A 22,058-nucleotide genomic window follows, 5' to 3' on the forward strand; every position below is an offset into this window, starting at 1 on the left:
TTTCAGTCTCTTTGTTCAAACCCTCCAAAATCTGAAGAATTAAGGAAGCATATTGGGAAATTAAACCACCCTTTCTGTCTCCTTTCTAGACTGCAGTTGCACACAGAAAACACACACACACACAAGGTTACATCAGCTGGAAGGTGCCTTTTTTGTTTGGCTACAGTGGGCAGTCTTGCTTTAAGACATGTGATGCATCTCGCTCTCCCACTCGCGAAGGCAGTATTGTCATACACACAAGCACGCCTTCACTCACACACACACACACACACACACACACATGCGTGTGCACACCAATCAGTACACTGGGAAGAGGAGAGCCTCATACTGAGTGGCTTCTCAATGGGAGAGAAGAGCTGAGAGGAGAGAGGGACGGAGCGAGAGAGCGAGCGCAGGAGAGAGAAAGAAGTATCGTCGCATGTGCAGGACCAAAAAGTGGAGAGGCAAATTAGCTTGTTATCCCCCAAAGAAGCTTCACCTTCAGAGGGAAGCGTGAGGAGGCTGAGAAACAGGAGGAATACGTTGCTTCTCTGGTGATTTAAAGGTGGCTTGACAAGCTGCTCGTCCCTCAAACCCCAGCTAGTTTCTGACAGCGTTTCACAGCTGTGACGGGAGTTTCTGCTGTCGGATGCCTGACTGTGTTTTGGTGGATTGCAGCCAGGAGGACTTACAACAGAAGAGGGGATCAAGGGTAGGAGCAGGAACAAAAGTCTCCTCATACCCCCCCTCCCCCTCCTCTGACCCGCAGATCCGAGCAGGAACTTTTGCTGGGAAGCTCTTTCCCGTGAGCATGGATGGATTTATGATTATGTGATGAGGATATTGGATGGACATTGACGGCACGTTTCTTTAACGTTCTCCTGACTGTGTCTCAGAGGTAAGATTAGGTGTGATCGTTCTGTCTTGGTAGAATGCAAAAAAAAAGATGAAATCCTAATCTATAGGTGGTCAGTTCACAAAAAAAGACTAGAAAGTCAGCAGGTGTGTGCTTTTTTTGAAATGGCAAACTTGACCAGCCACTTTTAGGCATGTATTGTGTGCATCTCTGAGTCATTGATAGCTTATCAAAAATACTAAGAGTTGACACTTTCAATACGGTCCAGATCTGATGGAGCTTATAGGATTTTGCTGCCGATCCTTTCTAAGCTCCATGCTGATGCTGTGGCATAGGCAGACATAAGACGGACAATTCTTTACATTCAATAACACATGAGCTTTATTTTGTACTAATAACATCTACAATACAGTGCAAGAACAAATATAGAACAAGTATTTATTTTTTTTGTTGCTTTTTTTCCTGAGACTGAAATGTGAAACTACACACAGAAATTCACTGAATAATATTAATATTTAGTTTTTATTATTTATTTATGCACTCAAAAATGTCTAGGCACACCTTTTTAAGTGTGTAGAGTGCCGAATGTCCTGCGTTGGTCGTGCGCAGGTGTGTCCGAGGACAGTGATGAACGCGGATCATAAAGTAAAAACATGTAAAAGCATCCAACCAGATGATTTATCAGATCAATGCATTAATTATACGACAGCTGCGAGCACCGACTCCCAAAGCTGCTCTCAATAACCTGCCGGAATCTCAGACACCATATCATGGAGGAGTGAATTAAAGTACCTGGAAAAATGAAAGATATGCAACAGAATACATTGTGGAGGTGTTGAGGTTTAGGTGACCTTCTAAAGTCCAAGGTTGATATTTTTTTGCTTGAAGATCATCTTCTTCTGTTGCATGTTAAAAGTCTTGATCGCATGTGTTAAATCTCCTTTTATTGTGTTGAAGAAGACAGTTGAAGTTTTTGAGGCAGTTTGCCAGCCAAGGAGAGAATAGCACTCCTCTGGGAACAGTTCACATTTCCACAAAACTGTGGATTAAGGAGGCTTTAGTGGAGCAAAGGGGATTACAATGGTGCTGTTAATAATTATATGCTTAATTTTGAGTCTTGATGAATATTCATTGGAAATTTCAATGTCATTTGAGGGGACTCTGAGTGATGATCCGGCTTGTCAGCCTGAAGAGTGCAGGGAAACTCAATGTGCAATCCATTAATTAAACACTGTTTGCCATTTAAAGTGGATTTTTGTTTTTGTTTAGTTTTTCTTGTCAGTAGATTAGTCAAGGAGTAATTTAAAAGTGTTAATAATACTGATGTTAGCATCTGCCTTGTAAATTTAAAGTTGGAGAGAACTTGGACTTGGAAAACATCGCAAGAGTTGTATTATTGTTAATTGTTTTGGTTGTTATTAGTGGATTATTAAATGGCTTTTTGTTTTGACCTTAATCCTTTGTTATTATAAAATCAGTCATGAGGGAACTCATGTGTTTTGTGTCTTCCAGTGTTGATCAGTCCAAGTTTATCAACTAGTTATGAGAAAACTCGCCATTATATAATGCAACATGTAAATAAGGTTATCCCATTTAGTGATTAGTGCGGCTGGTAACACTTAGTTTACAATGTCCTTGTTACATGTTACTAAAGTAATAACTATACATTTTGCATAAATACATGCATCTAAACCTAAACCTAATCCTAACCCAAACCTTATAGTAAGTACGTGTAGTTAATTCATATTACTTATTACTTAAATGTATAATTACACTGCAACACGGACACCTTAACATTGTGTACTTTAAAACTGCATTGTCATTTTTGAAATATTTTGTCTTTAAGTAAAAGTTCCGATGTGAAATGACGCTTGTTAACTCTGCAATATTCAATAAAGCTGAGGGCTGAAATCGTTCGTGCATGTAGGTGTGTGTCAGATAGAATAAACATTCTGCTTTTATCTTCAGTCTTTGATGTCTTTTCTCTTCAGCCGGTGCTCCTGCCATGTCCTGGCTCCTGTGTCTGTGGATAAGTGTTAGCTGCTTACTGCTCTGCCACGCCACTTTGTACGAGACCATCCAGCAGCATCATGTGACCCGCCCGGGCCGCAACGCCATACAGATACTGGGTCAGTGTCCCGTTTAAACCGTATGTTCTTTTTCATTAAGTCAGTGATGTGTTTGTTATCTACTTCTCGGTTTGAACTCTGCTGGTTGTGGATGTCCATGTGTTGTAGATGTGGTCGTCTGCTTGGGGACACTTTGTTTAGAAGACATATGAGATTGAGATGACAGTGTATTGACATTATCGCTATCAGAAGCACATAAAAGAGTTTAAATGCATAAAACGCTCATTCCAGTGGTTAATAGGGTGACCACCGGGGTGACCACCACAGTCCCGAAATTGGGAGCTTTGTCCGGCGTCCTACAAGACGTAACCAGTGTCCCGCATTTCAATTAAGTCTGTATTATTTTATTTCTTCCTTGAAATTACAATACCTAACCACAATAAGAAATATAATACAAAAAAAAAAAGCGATTGGTGTAGAGAGGAATTTGTTTTTAATGCTGATGACGAATGCGTGGATGAAGCAAAGGAACCATGTGGACCTCATCAAAAGTCATTAAATATAGTAAGTTAGTATGTTCAAGATGCATCTAGTAAAATCAAATTTATTGTTTGCATAGTCTAATAAAGGAAAATGAACTAGTCCCTACTTAGGAACATTTATTTGAGTATAAAATACGTTTTTTACATATACTAGCCTATTATTCAGTTCATTATTTTTAGTAGACTGAATAGGTCCAGTAGAGTAAATTACATTGTATCACTCAAACCTGGGCAAATTGAGAACCGGTCACAATTAACAAAGCTTAAAACGTTATCATCCAACTTTTTGGCAAAAGGCTTTCCAACTAATGTAATTCAATATTTACATAGTAAAATAGTAGCAACACACGTGTCCGGCATTGTCCCGCTAAATCACATCTGCTGTCCTGCAACAGAGAGCAATAACCAGGTGGTCACCCTGTGGTAGGCTTGTTATCCTCTTCACTTGGTCGAATGTTGAAAAGAGATTTACGTAGAAATCCAGCTCAAGATACTTCGTTCTAGCTATCAACCAGTGGCTTTTTAAGAGGTTTTGCAACGTAAGTTACCCAGACTGCTGCGGTGTGTGTGTGTGTGTGTGTGCGAGAGACAGGCTTGAGGCTAAACTCTCCTATCAGCATGCTGTGAATACGAGCAGCTTTGATCACAGAGGCTCTGGTGGAAATGACAATTTACGTCTATCGCCTGCTCTATGGAAGTATTTGGCAATTAAGCAGTGTTTCTCAATGAGGGCCGGCGGGAAGAGATACAGCAAGGTGGGTCTTTCTTCAACATTAAGTATGCAAATGGAAGCGATGTGGCATACTTTCAACATCGGAGCATGGATACAAGGAACTCCAAAGCATTTTAATGCATACTCATTAAATATTTGCGATGTCTTGTCCTTATAGATTATGTAGTAAATGTGTTCGTTACTTCATTACTATCGATTTTGCATCTAGGGTAGAAAAAAGATGCACAGCAGTGTCCTAGTTTTGCGTAGTCTGATTAGTGCCTGAATTACTGCAAACTTAAACTCGTTTATTTAAAAAATTACCGTCTTCAGGACACCATACATATGTGAGAGAGCTTCACATCTCAGAAAACACTTAAAACCCATTAATCCAATACAAAAATGTGAAAAAAGAGAAAAGTGTGATGTATGTCTGAAAGACCCGAATGAATTTTTAACACCATTCTTCCAGGTTTTTATCCTGCCCAGCAGAGCATGGTGCCAGAAATGTTCAACGAAGATCGTGTCCCATTGTAAGTGTTCCCTGAATTATTTAAGGGATCGGCTAAACAACAAAAAGAAATCCCTCCCCACTCACACACACTCTCCACGGTATATGGAAAAGTTAGACAAAACCGCATGTGTGAAATCACATCTCTGGTGTTAGGAAGGTCGAGACGGGCTCGATAATGGAGGGTTGTAGCTTTTAAACACACACCCACACTCGCACGCATCCATATTGCAGCCGCTGAAGACATTTTCTCTTGTTTTGCTGAAGTTGTAATGGTTCTGCATGGTTTTTTTGCATGAAACCCAAACAAAAAGGGTTGAGAAGACTGTTTATGACGGTGGGTTTCTGACCTCCTATATTTATCTTTACAGGCAAAAATGGCCATAGCTAAAATTCATATAGTGCCCCGGACCCATTCTCTCCAGGACAATTGAGTAGTCTCCATCCTTAGCAAACTATTTTTTTTTACAACATTGTATTTTGGATGCAATTAGGTAATGTTGCAGTACAACATTTTAAAAACATTTTAGAAAACCCTACCTTAAATTAAAAATAAATGTAACCAAAATAAAACGTTTTACACTGCAAAAAAAAATATATATATATTGCTTTCTTAAATTTTTAAGTACAATCAACTTGAATGTCTAAGTCATTTCAACTTAAATTACATTAAACTGACATAAAAATGAGTTGAATCTTGTATAACTTATAAAAAAAGTTAAAAATTGCTTAACTTACTTTAATGAGTTAAAGCAACTTAAAAACATATGTTGTCATGACTTATTGATCATATAATTTTTTTACAGTGTGGAAACGTGAAAATACCAACTTTTGCTATGTTTTCTTTAAGCAGTCAAAAAATGTGAATATCACATTTACTTCAAAACAAAACAAGACCAAACTTCAACTTTTGTGAGATGTTTTATTTAAGAGTTGAAATAACATCATTTGCACACTGGAATAAGACATTAATGCGTTTGAGTAAAAGATGTAGTCCGATAGTGAAACTTTCTGATTCGATCATAATTCAAAGTATGGCATTTTTGTATGCAGTTCTTGTAATACCGAATCTGTAGATGAACCAGGCTTAATGGAGTTGTTTTATGTGATTCCTTTGTAATGGCAAAGGTGCAAAGACATGGAACAGGCTAATTAGATGCCACTGAGCTCCACAAGCCTTCCCACAAAGGCCCGGTTTTGTTGCTAGCTGAATCAACAAACATCTAAAACTGTGTGTATCGGCAGCATTGTTAATGAGCTTTCTTGATGTCAGGTCTGCAGGAAGCACTGGCTCTTCAGTATTACCTGCTATCTTCTGCCATCTCAGCTGACGTTGAGTCTGTATACTGTGAATGTAAGAGAATATCTTTAACTGCTTGAGTAATGACAACTTATTGGATGGAGAATTTTGATGAAGGTTTTCTCAAGACATCTCAAGTACGTAAAGACTTTTGACAAGAAAAATGAACTCTGATTTGATGTGTAGCATAGTAATAATGTATGAAGAACAGAAATGATGTCTGGAAGTCGGGAACCTTCATGCTATTCATGTTAGATAAAACCTGAAAGGTACAGAAAGAGATTTAAGTTTTTACTTTTACATCATTGACATTTTTTAAAGTCATTATTTATGTTCTTATTTTGTTTTTATGATTTTTACTTGCAACTTTTATTTCTTTGAGGTTCTCCACCCATGTGTGCGGTTCTAAAGTTTTGAGAGAGAAAAAAGTACTTCGACTTAAGATTTTGATAATATACTGACTCATAAATAATCACTTGGACAGCAGTGTGCTTCTGGGAATTAAAAAACTATGATTAATACCTGAATTAAAATGTATTTTGTAATTCTAAAACTATCTCTAGTTCCATTAAGAAGACCTTTTAATATAAATAGATTTCCATTGCCTGGAGAGAGATCTAACATTTTGAAAAAAAATAAAAATAATAATTGCCCCTCTTTTTATCCATTGGCACTATTATCCGGCAATCAAAGCCTATTAAAACAAGTATCCAAGATTAAAAATGAGACTGAGTAAAGGAAAGCAGAGCATGATTCATTTTGAAAAGCTGTCATCATTTATTTAACTGTGAAACACCCCCACCAATGATATTCGAGGACAAACACTTTATATCAATGCCAAAAATGCTTCAAAACCCTGCAGATAGGAGAGAACGGCACCATATTACTCTGTGGGTTAGACAGAAGTGTTTCAGTGTAACCAGGAGGAATTGTATTTCCATAATCAAGGTGGAAGTTTCAGTGCCTGAGCCAAAATCTTTCATAAATGATGCGATGCAGGCGGATGTTTACATTCTCTATTAATGAACATTTATTATCAAAGACAAACTCAAGATTGTAGATGTTATGCTGAATAACGAAGAGTGTTTAATGTGTACTAAGGGAAGAATAACTGTTGTAAATGTTTAGTTTAGTTGAATTTATCTTAAGGGAAGTTATGGCAGAACATTGGTTGCTGAGTGTTTGAGTTGTGATGGTTATGTAGGCAGTGCGGATTCAAGTCTAGCACGCAACACGTCCCGATGACATTTTTTACTCCACCCCTTTTATCTCACACAGATATCATGCAGAAAAGGCAAATCAGATGCTGAATGTTGAGCTTAGGTGCTCATGTGGGAAATGCAGGTTTGAGTCCAGCCTGCAACACAACCTGATACAATGTCTCTGTTTTTTTTTAAGAGGCACAAAAACATGAATTGTTCATGCCTTGAATATAGAACTCGTGCAATGTTTGGCAATAAATCAGTGCAAATCTGAATGTGTGAGTTTCTATTACCTGCAAGAAGATGCATATATGCATCTTCTTGCTGGTAATAGAAACTCACACATTCAGGTAGCTTTAGCTGCACAGTTAGCAAAATGGTTATTTGTCTGAGGATGATGGATACAGTAGTTGTCAGGTCAGAGTTGTCTCTGTACAAGTGTAATCCTCCATGCAGTTCAGGCTTTTCACAATATTGCAGAAATCGGCTTACCTCCTATAACAGGAGATTGACATGAATACCAAAATGGATTTGGTTGCTTTTGAATTCTCTCTTTGTCCCCCAAAACCCCCTCTCTTTTTTTTTGAGAAACGACCAAAAACCCTCCCTCCGTCACAGCTGAGGCTTATATTGAGTAACGAGTTGAGTCGCTCCACTGCTCCATCACCTGTTCAGGCACCGTCTCCAAGCCGTCTGCATCCCATGAGCCCGGGCAGGACGGGCAGGACCGGCCCCCGCCCGCGCTCCACTCTCAGCCGAGATTGATGGCGGTCCGATTCCGGGCAGCCAATTCTGGTCTCTCAAGGAATAATCCACTACATTGACAGATGAGCAGAATGTGACATGACACAATCCCAGGCTGCAGTGTTTCTCTTCCTCCTCTGTCTTTACCAAACGAAGGCCCTGGCCGTTCTGGTCTTGGCTGCTGAATGTTTTCCCCATCGGCTGGTGCTGTAGCCCAGCAACAGAGACAAAAACTAGCCTCATCTCTTTGCTCATTTATTTGCTCGCCTTCAGAACGTTCCTGGGAATGCAAATTACCAATAGGTGCATGTTGGGTCATAGTTTGTTTTAACCTTCGTCACATTTGTCTCCTGTTATACAACCAATGACGGCAGTGGATTATGAATCAGAAATGCTCTCGTTTTCAGCTGTTTTCAACATTGATAATAATGAGAAATGTTTCTTGAGCATCAAATTATCATATTAGAATGATTTCTGAAGGATCATGTGACACTGAAGACGGGAGTAATGATGCTGAGAATTCAGTTTAACCATCACAGGAATAAATGACAGTTTACTATAGTATATTCAGATAGAAAACAGCTGTTTAAAATTGTAGTAATATTTCACAATGTTATTTTTTTTAATCAAATAAAGCCTTGGTGAGCAGAAGAGACTTAACAATAAAAACATAAAAAATCTTACCAATCCAAAACGTTTGACTTGTAGTGTGTGTATATATATATATATATATATATATATATAAATATATATATACACTACCGTTCAAAAGTTTGGGGTCGGTACGATTTTAAATACTTTTAAAAGAATTCTCTTCTGCTAACCATGGCTGCGCTTATTTAATTAAAAATACAACAAAAATCAGTTATAGTATTAAATATTATTCCAGTGTAAATCAGCTGTTTTCTGTGTGAATATAAAGTGTAATTTATTCCTGTGATCAAAGCTGAATTTTCAGCATCACCAGTGTCAGTGTCTTCAGTGTCAAATGATCCTTCACAAATCAGTATAATATGAGGATTTGATGCTCAAGAAACATTTATTATTATTATCAATGTTGAAACAGTTGTTGGTCTGTCAGTTGTACAGTTTTTTTTTTTTTTTTTTTTGGATTCTTTGATGAATAGGAAGTTCAAAAGAACAGCATTTGTTTGAAATAGAATCTTTTGTAACATTATAAATGTCTTTACTGTCCTTGATAAATAAAAGTATTGATTTCTTTCCTCCAAAAAATAAAAATAAAATTCTCACTGACCCCAAACTTTTGAACGGTAGTGTATATATATATATATATATACAGGTACATGATACACCAGATTCTTTGATGATTAGAAATGTCAAAAGACCAGCATTTATTTGAAAAATAAATATTTTGTAACATTATAAATGCAGTGGTGGAATGTAACGAAGTACAAATACTTCGTTACTTTACTTAAGTAAATTTTTCACGTATCTGTACTTTACTTAAAGGAGCTGTATGTAAGAAATGTATTTCAATTAATCATAAAATGGCCCTGATGTGTCTCTAGACATTAAGAAATCATGTTCATTTCAAATGCTTATATCACTGACAACAGTAGTACGGCCACGATATTGTCATTTAAAAAGTGAAGTTGCAGCCCTCAACTGATGTTGATGTTGTCATCTTGTGTTTTGGCCTGAAGCCCCACCCTCCACCTATCTACCAATCACGAAGTCAGTAGTGTTTCGGCATCCGGGTTGCCAGCTCTGCTCTAGTTGAAAGCTCCTTGTAGCAGCCTATGTTCCTGCTGGATCCTGCAGCCTATCTGGCAACCTCGAGTCAGGGGGGAGGGGGAGGGGATACACAGCTCTACAGTAATTTGAAAGTGATTGCAGTACCAATTTTGGCCACAATCTTACATACAGCTCCTTTAAGTAGAATAAATAGTGCATACTTTTTACTTTTACTTCGTTACATTTTGCAGCAATTATTATACTTTCTACTCCACTACATTTCTACAAAGTTCTGTTACATTTTCGTTAAATTTTCTGATCAGTTTTTCCCCTGCCAAAACGTCATCCTGACCGTCCGTTCAACGCACGTTTGTCTCACCAGTGAAGTTTGGTTGCCATAGATATCAACCCGGTCACACTAAATGCGTCTCTATAGCACGCAGTGTGTTTATCGTGCAATTTATACGCGAAAATTAGTTTTTACATGCATAGGAAACGCATTGGTAGGTTTAGTAGTGATGTGGGGTGCGTGTGTATTATACGTTTGGTTAGGATTAGTATGGCAAGCCAAGAGGTTCAGAATTACGCCATAAATGAATCGCGTTTACAGCAAACGCCGTCATATACGGCGTTTTAACATAATATGTGTTTATATATATATATATATATATATACCGTATATAGTAAGGGTATATAGTAAGCTTGATGTGCTATATTGCCTAATTGCAAGCTTGTTCAGAAATGGTGACAAAAACTTAAAATATAACTGCTTTTCCATCATATTGAACATCATTATAGGAGTATTAGGTTGAATGAGTTATTAATCATTAGAATATAGACATTAAGAGAATAAATTGTTATGCAAGTACTTTTACTTTTAATACTTAAAGTACATTTAAAATCAGGTACTTTTTACTTTTTACTTAAGTAGGGTTGTCATTGTGGTACTTCTACTTTTACTAAAGTAAATATGTCTCTGGTTATTTGTACTTTTACTTAAGTACTGAGATTCAGTACTTCCTCCACCACTGTATAAATGTCTTTTCAGTAAAAAAATTGTACTAACCATAAACCTAATAAGATGCTGAATGTTGAGTTTTGGTGCGCATGTGGGCAATGCAGGTTCGAGTCTAAACATAGTATTTTCTTTGCTCATTAAAAAATAAAAATACATATCTCTTTATTCTAGTCACAGTAATATCGCCTAAATTAATTCAGAGAATAATAGTTGTTGAAGACGTTTGTGCGGCTGTTTTATTGTGAATTAATCAGATTAATTTCACACCTACTTTTAATTGTGGCAAACTAATTAGAAGGGGGAATTGATGACAAAACCAAATTCAATTACATGCAGCTCACTGGAACAGCGTAGTAATCTGATTTCTTAGTAAATTGGATGAAGGCGAGGTTTGATTGGTCTGGCTGGGATGATTTACTCTCACATGTTCAAACTTATGCGCTGTCACCACAACAAACCTGACTTTAAACTGAAGCTTGAACTGAAGCCTAATGGCTAAACCATATACTGTTTAAGAGGCATTTACATATTACAATGATCGGCACCTGTAGTTAGTATGTTTGGAACTGTTGATCTAGTTGGGCGTTACATTTTTTCTTTCTTTTTTTTCTTTCTTTCACACTTTCTTTCTTTCACACTTTCTTTCTTTCACACTTTCTTTCACACTTATTTCATGCTTTTTGTCTTTCATTCTTTTTTTCTTTATTTTTCTTTCACTCTTTCTATCAGACTTTTTTCTTGCACACTTTTCCCCCCTTTTTACATTCTTTCTTTTTTCTTTCCCTATTTCTTTCTTTCTTTCACTATTTCTTTCTTTCAAGCGTTCACTTTCTGTTTTCACTCTTTCTTTCAGACATTATTTCACTCTTTCTATCACACTTTCTATCACACTTTCTTTTACACTTATTTCACGATTTTTGTCTTTCATTCACTCTTTCTTTTACACCTTTTCACACTTTATTTCTTTTGCACTTTCATTTGTTCTTTTTCTATCTTTTGCACTTTCTTTCTGTTTCACGCTTTCTTGCATTTGCTCTTTCACGTCTTCTTTTGCATGTTCTTCACACTTTCTTTCGCGCTTTCTCCATGCTTTCTTGCTTTCGTGCATTTGCTCTTTCACGTCGTCTTTTGCACTTTCTTCGAACTTTCTTTTGCTTTCCCCATGCTTTCTTGCCTTTTTGCTTTCTTTCTCCCTCTTTCTTTCTGTCTTTCTCTTTTTGTCAGATGTCTCTTTCGAGCTGCTCCTGATCCCCTTCCCCCTTCCGTCTTTTTCTCGGCCTCCTTTTTTTCTCTCAATTTCCTCATCTCTATCTGGCCTTCAGACGATTTGTCATGGATCAGATGAGACAATTTGTCATGGATTAGTGCTCTTAACTGTGTGTGTGATAGTGAAGGCAGTCACTGGAAAAGCTGAAGAATCCTATTACAGTTCTTTTTATGGTAGTGTGTATGTGTGTGCGCTTGCATGTACGCGTGTGAACATTTGAGTTGAATTCATATCGGCTGGGATCCTTCGTACATCTATTGCATACAATAAGAAAACAGCTGAATCGTGCGTAACTGTACGTGGCAGGATGTTTTTACGATCTGCATATTGTGTGTAAGAGACCATTGTTCTGATACCTGTTGGTTTGCGTACTTTCACACAAAAACACACTGGCATATCAAGCTTCCCCAGATTTCCCAAGTAGCTTTACCCAAGCAGATCATTCCCGAAAGCGTATTGTTCGGATTTCTGCTCCTTAATAATGGCAATATTTACTGATATTACAAAGATAGCAGGAAGAAATATTCTTAATCTTTTTTTTCCCCTGGTGAGCACATGCAGCTCAGAGATACAGAGATTATTCATATTTACAAAGCAAAACTGTCATTCAGAAGACGGAGCACGGTATGTGCATTAAAGGATTTTCTTTGCCAAGTGCAATGAGACAGAACAGGATTAGAGACCTGTTCTTAGAGACCTGTTCTCTTATCGCAGCCTCCGTCTGAAAATAAGGTGGGCATTGAAGCTCTCTCCATCACCGTGGGCTTATTCACTATGACTACACACATCTCAAGAACGTCCATCGCGGAAGAGCTCAGTCTGGGGGACTCTAATTCATGCCAGAGCCTTAAAAGCATTTGCATTTCAGAATTTAGATCTAATTACATGCGCTAATTGCAGCTGCATCTGACTCACGTCTTTGTTTGTCCCTGCGGTTTAGTTCTTAGAAGAGCTTTCTGTCAGTCAATTTAGGCAGAGGAGTTTGAAACGGAGACGTGGAACCGACCAGCGGTCAATGCTTCCGTTAAGTGAAATGATCCCAGACACCGAATTCCCCATCTGGCTGACTGCAATGCAGGCAGAGTACATGAGCCATGTAAAATGAATTTCAGCCCACAAATCATTGCGACTTTTTTGTGCCTCTCATTCAATGCACTATGAATTCTTATTCTGCTATTTGAAATCCAAGCGGGAGATTGATATAAAGCCATAGTGTGTCTCTCTCACCGCAGATGGCTTGAACCAGTTTGAACCTCAGTATCTAATTTGTTTAGTGACAGTCAGGATTTATAATCCTAAATGTGCCATTTCCTAAACTGTAAACAATCTGTACTCTTCTCAGTATCAGGATGATATTTGGGATTCACTGGCTGCAGTTGTATATAATTGGCAGGAATTTCCACTATTGATCTCTGTGATTGAGCGTAAGGTTGGAGAGCAATGAATGCACTTGTTTTTCTTTCTTTTTCATTTATTTCTTGTTTTTGTTTTTTCTTTTCTTTCCATGAAATTCCCCCTTCAAGGGTATAAGTTTGACTAGCGATACAGTTATTGACTGGGTAGTTCAAAGTGTGATTCAGGTGTAGATCAATCCATGTTGCCACAGGTCATGTTTTTTTTTTCCTCTGGAGCTGTTTTTCTTCATTTCAACAACTTTGTTTTCCCTTTTCAAGAAAATCATAAGCCTGTCTGAATCACTGAATCATTATTCATTTTAGACGTACCTCTCTTATTAACACTTCTATTTATAAAATGTTGCCAATGTATGCTTGCAGTGGAACAATTCACTTATTAATACTGTACTTCAGGACTCTTAGTTGTTAAAGGAACAACCATGCCTTGCGTCATTATTGTGTCACAAGAAAAAGTGAGTGGAAAAGTATTATTATTATTAAATGTGTATATGTAATTATTTAGAAATAATTAAATACAAATTTAACTTTTTGACATTGTCTTTATTACATCATACAAGGGGATCCTTATATTTTGCAGTCCATGGCATATAACATTTGAAAACCACTATAAACTTTCAATAGTGATTAAATAAAAACATTTTATTGTGATTGGAAAATTGTAGACTCCAAAGCCAGGGATCACACATTTTCATGGGATTGAGCGATTGCTACATTAAAGTAACTGAACAGAACTAGCCAAAACATTATTTCATTCATTTCCCAGAAACGTTCTGTTTGATTTGGTTTCATTGTGTTATAATTGTAATAAGCGAGACTTGGTTTCCGTCCTCAACTAAATGACCTAGTCAACAAACATATCCTTCAGCTCTGGCCCCAGTGGTCATTACCTTCTGGAAAGCTTTTCCCCAGCCTCTATCCCTATTGTTTTACGTAGATGACTTGCATGCATCACTGTCTAGTTTTTTGCTGTTGGATCACAGAAACACAGCTCTGAGATTACTATGTGCTTCCATTGCCGATTTGGCAAAGCTCACTGCGGGTATTTAGAAGAAACATTATTTATTAGAACTGCCTCAGATAGACACTGAGAGGCTTGTGCCGCTCCACTTTCCTTTTTATCACTTTCGAAAGTGACCTCTGCAGAAATGTGTGACATTCTTCTTTTGAAACACTCCAAGAATAAACCATTTCACCAAACTGACCCTCCTGAAAACAGCTGAAACTAGCCTAAACTGGGGTGCGTTTCCCGTACAACAATGTAAATCGCTGCCTAACTACCGTAGTACGATGCGGCATTGTAGAAAATAACTAGTCACGACTGTTTACCGTAACCGTAGTAACATGGTCACACCTCAGTCGTTTGAACCAAATTGATTCAACTGGCTACGTTTACATGCACAACTTTTGTTTCAATCGGACTGAATTCAATCCGATTGATGGATCCGAACGTAGCGTTTACGTAGCGAGTTTACATCTCGCAATAGCTTGTTTTCATATGACGTCACACCACTGCGTTGCCATGGCGCGAAATGCAAATGGAGGGCAGGAAGTGATTTGCTATATTTAGAAAGCACTATAACAAACTCAAAATGCCTTGTTTTGCGTCGTTTATGGTTACTTAAATCAATCAAACCACGAGGAGTTTTTATCGTTTACCAAAAGTTGTTGTTCATAAGGGGGGAAATGCAAGAAATTGACCGAAGAACTCCGGAAAAACGACTGGCAAACCTACGTCTGCGATCGGGAGGAGCCGAATGGGAAAATGCCCGTGTGTGTCAGTGATCACTTTGTCAAAGGTGAGTTAATATAACTTAAGTGGCTATGTTTGTGTAACGTGTAAGTTAACGTGTAACGTTTCCGAACTTTGTAAAGTCAAAGTATGTCTGTAAGACGAGGTAGTTGCTGATATCTACCGCCTCGATGGCAGGAAAATCTTTCAATTCAGTTGAAAAATCGCTCCTCTTCATAACGTAAGGATCACGTCCAACATGTTTGATTTTTTGTTTATATCTTTCTCTTGTAATAGTGTGTAAAGTAGTACAGTACGGACTTTCCTCCATCTCGTCCATTGCGCTCTTCACTCCCTGCCCTCCATCTGAATTTCGCGCGTCATCATAATCAAGTGACTGAAACCCAGCTATTCTGACTTTATTTCTCAGAATTGCGAGATATAACGTCAGAATTTTATTGATATAAAGTCGCAATTGCGTGTTATAAAGTCAGAATTTTGAGATATAAACTATTCTGAGGGGAAAAAAGTTAGTCTTTTTTCCCCCTTAGAATTGGCCTGATAACTCGCAATTGCGAGTTTATATCTCACAATTCTGAGAAAATATGTCAGATTTCGAGATATAAACTCGCAATTATGTGTTATAAAGTCAGAATTGTGAGATAAAAAGTCGCAATTCTGTCTTTTTTTCCGCAATTGCGACTATTTCTCATAATTGCGACTTTATATCTCGCAATTGCAACTTTATTTCTCAGAATTGCGACTTTATATCTCGCAATTGCGACTTTATTTATCAGAATTGTGACTTTATTTCTCGCAATTGTGACTTTATTTCTCACAATTCTGACTTCATATCTCGCAATTGTGAGATAAAAAGTCGCAATTATTATTTATTCATTTTTTATTCAGTGGCGGAAACAAGCTTCCATAGTTTCCTGCTGTTTGTGCATAATAACTATTCTCCTTCATTGGTTCTTTATTGTTTTAAACAGCAGACTTAATATTTATCCATTTCTGGTCATAATTTGGAGAAAATTTGCATATGAACCGTTGTGCCGTGCTGCTTATATTTATCACGCAGTCGTCACAGTCACAGACGCTGAGTGAAAGGAGAATTTTAGAATGATGGGACACTCATTTATATGAGACTCATCAACAGGAAGGACAACTCGACATACGTCATTACGCTATTTCAATGTCATTGCACATGCGCAGTCCTTTCAGTTTCAGTTTTCAATCCGATCAAGTGTTTACATGTTCTCTCGATCGGATTAGAAAATGAATAAACGAGTGAACGACCCCTTTCAGTCGGATCGAAATTTCATTCGGATCGAGCTCAATCGGATCGATTAAGGTGTTTACATGAAGGCTTTTCAGTCCGATTGAGCCGTCAATGCGATTACTAATGGATTATTTGGTTGCATGTAAACGTAGCCAATGATGTCACACACGGATGGCAGAGTAATAACTTCTACTAGTTAAACAATTCAAGATCACGATTAATTTTAGATGATTGAAAGTCGGTAAAGATTGCAGCGCGTGTCTGTGAGGACGCGAACGACCCAAAACAACGTGTCCATTCATTTGCACTTGTAACTAATTGAATGTTTATATATATATTAAAGCATTGAATCGCTATCAAATCACAATAGATTCAATTCTTAGCATTTTAAATCGATTATTGACAAATCAAACGATTCACGATTCAAAGATGTTTCAAGATAGTGATGCATATGCATCGGCAGGATTTGTAATCGATGCATCGAGAAAATGAGTGAATCACTACACCCCTAATAGTTGTCAAGTGATGCTTTTGGACAATTTTGAGGGAGTTTGGGATTCAGGCCAGCTTTGACAGGTAAACAAAACAATCTAATACTAGTCGTCAGCTGTCTATAAGAACAAAATAATGATTTATTGTTCAAAATTTCATGTTTCAAAATGAAAAAATTGGCATTTTCCCCCCATCTCCATTTCCCAGAAGTCTGCGTGCGTATGAGGCATTACATTAGGAATCAGAGCAGTGGACGTCACACAGTGGAAAGGAGTGTATAATATCTTCCCTGTGGATGGAAAGGGCACAGAGAGCATTGATTACTGCACCAGCAAAAAAAAAAAAAAAAATACAGACCTGAACTCTCATAAGCTGAAAACTCTCAAATGCGTATGTGACTCATGGTATATATCTTCTCTTTCACCGCCTGTCACTTCCGCCGCATTGTTCGTCCATTCCGCCGAAGCGAGGATGAAGCAATTATAGTTTTTTACTCTTCGCTGGAGAGGGCAAAACAGGATGGCAGTTTGCGATCTCTCCAACTTTTCTTGAATACATTTAAATTGTCATGCTGAATCCAAAAGCCACGAAAGGCTGGAGAGGGTGTACCGCGGCTGGACGTGACAGTCGATTGTGATGTGTTTATGTGTGTGTGGGTTTTGTACGGAGAGTTGCAGAGGAGGCAGGGAGGAGTTCTCATTAAGGTGGTGTGTGTTTGTGTTGCGTGACAGGTCCTCGCCTCTGCCTGACACTGTGACACTTTCTGTGACATGGAGGAACAGAGAGGAAGGCGAAAGAGAGAAAGAGAGAGAAGGTAGCAGCTGTGGATGTTGGTAATATGCCTTGGAGTGGCGTTCTCAGATTTTTTTTTTTTTGTCACGCACAAAGTTGCCATTTTGACATCAAGCGTCATGCTTGAAGAATGGCTCGGTATGGCTCTGCAGCTGTGCCTTCAAAACATCTGTGAGCTTTTTATTTTTATTTTTATTGTATGCCATCACCCTTTTTTCCCCTGGATTCCTTCAATATTCTTGATCGGCAAGTCCTCATATAACATTTTTCGTCCATGTCACGGCAGTTCAACACAGTCACAGGTGGGGTCCAAAAGTCTAGTGAATTCTGCTGTTTTGAAAATGTTTTTGTTTAGCATTTTTCCAATTTTTTCTTGTTACAAATGATCTGGGTTAGCATGCCACTGTTCATATGGATATACTATGGATGGACATGTTTTTAATTTATGAATTAACAACTTTTTTATGTTTTCTATCTAGACAGACGAAATGTATAAAAATTAATAAAAAATTATTATTTCCTAGAATTTTTTTTATAAGAAATAACAATATGCTTTACTGATTATTAACATAAACTAACATGTCAAATTGAAGTCATAGTTTAACCAACATGCAGAAACTAAAAAATAAAAATAAAACATGAGGTGATATCATACAGAAGATTCTCATGACTGTTTGTCAAGATCAATACGTTTCATAAAAAAATATATAATAATTTGACCTTTTCATGACAACGAAATGTTGGTTCAGGTTGTATGTTGTTGTATATTGTTGTTCATGTTCCTAAAAACCTAATAATATATTTTAGTTAATAATGGATGTAATATTTGTTTGAAAGTAATTTATAATTTTTTTCATGAGTTTTAAATCTCAGATTATATTCTCAGGATTTTGGACCCCACGCTATATCAAAACCAAACTGCTGTGCACAGTTTATATATATACATACATATACATATAATGAAACCTCATTTGAGATGTTCAGGTACCCCCCCTACCCCCATCTCTGTGCATTACTGAGGCATGTGAGGTCTGTCTCTGTCAGCCACGGCTCCTTACTCTCGTCCGCGGCTGCTCGCATGCAGGGGTGTGAAGAATTACTGTTCCCCTGGAATTAGCCTGAGCACCACTTCAAGTCCGAATCAATGAACGAGATTTAAGTTACACTTAACAGATGAAAGCCCCTTCACCTCTGATAGCACACTCTACCCAACGACTACGTAACGGGCAAACGCTCTGAGAAGAGGAGCGCTAGTCGAGTTTAACAGCCTATTTCGTGGTTGCTGAGCACAGTTTTCGATCTTGCATCAAGATATTGTTTCGTACTTCCTGTGTGGCTATGAAAACTATGAGAGCTCTATCTATCTATCTATCTATCTATCTATCTATCTATCTATCTATCTATCTATCTATCTATCTATCTATCTATTAGGGATCGACCGATATGGATTTTTTAGTGCCGATACCGATTTTTTTCCCATCAGCCTTAGCCGATGACCGATACGGGCTGCCGATTTTCTTGAGCCGATATTTGGAGCCGATACATTTTGCTCCCTCAATTTACATCATAAAAATGACATGATGTTAAAAAATGTTACAGGTCTCAATTTAATAAAAGTAACATTTATTTAACGAAAAAAATCAATATTTAACGAATAGTAAAAACATGTGAGGTAGAACAAGAACAAGTAGATAAACAATATTTAACAAATATTAAAAACATGAGGTAGAACAAAAAAAAGTTCACTGCTGAAAATAAATATTTAAGCATAAATAAAATAATTACACTATTGCACACAGTAGCAACCAGCATAATAAAGTGCACAGTGCACACTGTACTTCATTTTAAAAGTAACGAACTATTTACTGCCATGGTTTAAATTTTTCTACATAAAATAAAATGAGCATGTCTAGTCTTTAATATCACTGCGATGGCGAGGGAGACACACACCACACGCGTCCAAACCTCAGCCAGCTGGTCGCTGAATAAATCTTCCACAAAAAGCACGGAACAACGTTGGTATTACTTAATCCTATGAACAGTGTTCGTAACAGCTAACTTACCGTACGCATACTAGGGCTGTCAAAATTGCTCAAATGGCGTTTGTATATTCCCTTCAAAAAAACATATTTGAACATATCGTCGTGCATTTGGTCAATGACGCGCATTACGTCAATAACAGGACAAATTAATACAAAGAGACATAACTACTAGTATTAAGTAGCTTATTTGAGTTTAAACATATTTGACAACGTATTACTACAAAAAAAAACGAGTAAATCAACTAATGGCCAAGACCGCAGAGCTCACTCTGGCTCGCCCGGACTCGCAGGCGCACTCTCTCTCTCTCTCGCACTCACCCTCACGCTCTCCGCGCATACCGGTTTAAATGAACAACAACAAACAAATGTTGAGTGCTGATCAAAGAGTTTTGTGCAAGCAATTTAAGGTATACAGCAGGCTTCATTCAGTGATTGAAACAAATACATTAATTGAAGTTTCACAGTACATAGAACCGACACTGAGCGCTCCGAGCGAGCTGTGCTGTGGTAACGTTAGTCTGCTACCGCGGGCGTGTTTTTCCACATTCGAATATTAATTTTCACCTTCAAAATTCAGTTTTTTGAAACTATTCGAATATATATTCGTATTTAGAATATTCATTGACAGCCCTAATGCATACTGATCGGATAGCCTACAGCTATTTGCAGCTCCCTAAATACAATGGCAAGCAAGCAGTTTTATAGACGAGTCATTCGCGTTTTCCATTTGGACCCACAAACTTGCTTAGCTATATAGTTGCAACCACATAACAGTTATAAAGCAACGTGTTTCCATTTTCAAAGTGTTTGACAATATTTCAGCAGTCAAACAGTTAAAAGATGCTTTGAAAGTTTAAAAGTTACCGTTATCTTGAAGCGCAGGTTGCACTCTGCTAGTGGGGGAGGGACAGTGCAGGGTCTGCACGTGAACTGCAGCGTCTCCAGCAGCACAGAGCTGCCTGTGGACGCCTGTCTATAAATAATGCCGGGAAAAAACTATCGGCGAACGCAGCAGCCGCGTATCGGCCGATTCCGATACACGTAAAAACCGCAAATATCGGCCCGATATATCGGCTGGCCGATATATCGGTCGATCACTACTATCTATCTATCTATCTATCTATCTATCTATCTATCTATCTATCTATCTATCTATCTATCTATCTATCTATCTATCTATCTATCTATCTATCTATCTATCTATCTAGTGCAAAAAAATCGATTCACATTTGAATCGCGATTCAATCTTTACCGATTCAGAATCGATTAATAGAAGTCCAAAAATCGATTCATATATATTTTTTTTTAATGGCGTGCACGGGTGGAGTGGCAATCGGGTGAGTCGGGACTTTTACCGGTGGTCCGGTAGTGTTTCGAGGCTGCGAGGGCCGGTCTGATAAATAGTTATACATTGCAAGTTCTTGCCGCCCGCTGGTCAAACTGTGCAGCCTCTCTGCTTAACCCGTAAATAAATGCATCGATCCGCAGATCTTATGTTTGAGTTCTGTAGATCTTTTGCCAAGCTTGTCAGAGGTTACGGGTTCTAAACTGCACTCGTATAGTGTTTTCTCTCTCTCATCAAAACCGAATATGTTCATCACGTTTGTGAGCATTTTATTTTGTGATTTTACCGGAGTCTCCACATCGGCGATAGATTGAAGCGCGCGTCCGAGTGAAGACTGCGCGAGCCACAGAGAACACTGTATCCATGACACTGATAGCAGCGGACACGAGCGCTCAGCTTGATTTCAAAAACAACAGATCTCTTATTTAATAGCGAACTGAATGAATGCTCTGCTAGTTAACTGGAGATACCCGCAAATTACGCCTATGAACGACTTCACTGGATCTAAACAAATCAATCTAAACCATAGATGTTACCAGTAGCGGTGGCTTTTTTAAATCTATTTAAAATAATTTCGCAAGGGTTCTATGACATTAGTATATATTTTTAGGAAGTTAAATGTGCCCAGTCGAGTTCACATTTCAACAGTCAACCTGGTAGCTGAAGTAGTCCTTAAACCACATTTAGCATAATTGTTTGTTTGATCTGACTACAGCACTTTAAAGTAAAAGCTTCTATTTAAGTTTTATTTTAAACTTGAATTAAATGTAAGCTGGCCAAAGCTTGGCACTTTGCACTTTTTAGTTGCAAAAGTTTTTATTTTTGTATGAAGTCATATAAAGTAATATCAAAATACATTTAATTTGTTGTGTTTTTTTTTCTTTTAAATTGTGTCTACTGCAATCAATCACAGGAAAAAGTAAACTACATTTATATACTGCGAATTGTTTTTTGAATCGAGAATCGTTTTTGAATCAAAAATCGATTTTGAATCGAATCTTGAGACAAAAAATCGGTATCGAATCGTGACATTTTCTGAATCGTGCACCCCTACTATCTATCTATC

At 37.8% G+C, this 22,058-nt stretch overlaps 1 protein-coding gene across 3 annotated transcripts in view; it reads left to right on the plus strand.

Annotated features, from left to right (window-relative positions):
• Nucleotides 1–274: 274 nt before the first annotated feature.
• LOC130086690 (chemokine-like protein TAFA-1) overlaps nucleotides 275–22,058 on the plus strand; it is a 179,839-nt gene continuing 158,055 nt past the window's right edge. For 2 of the 3 annotated variants that reach the window (XR_008807254.1, XR_008807255.1), the window contains exons 1-2: nucleotides 277–877; nucleotides 2,827–2,964. Coding sequence is in view for 1 of the 3 variants with exons in the window: in XM_056252828.1 (XP_056108803.1) it covers nucleotides 2,841–2,964 (124 nt within the window). In the remaining 2 variants the exon portion in view is untranslated. Of the gene's footprint in view, nucleotides 878–2,826; nucleotides 2,965–22,058 lie in introns of all 3 variants that reach the window. The other variant, XM_056252828.1, reaches the window with a different exon arrangement.

This window comes from Rhinichthys klamathensis, unplaced genomic scaffold (genome assembly GCF_029890125.1).
Source record: "Rhinichthys klamathensis goyatoka isolate OS25496 unplaced genomic scaffold, OSU_Roscu_1.1 h1tg000098l_1, whole genome shotgun sequence".
Taxonomy (NCBI): domain Eukaryota; kingdom Metazoa; phylum Chordata; class Actinopteri; order Cypriniformes; family Leuciscidae; genus Rhinichthys; species Rhinichthys klamathensis.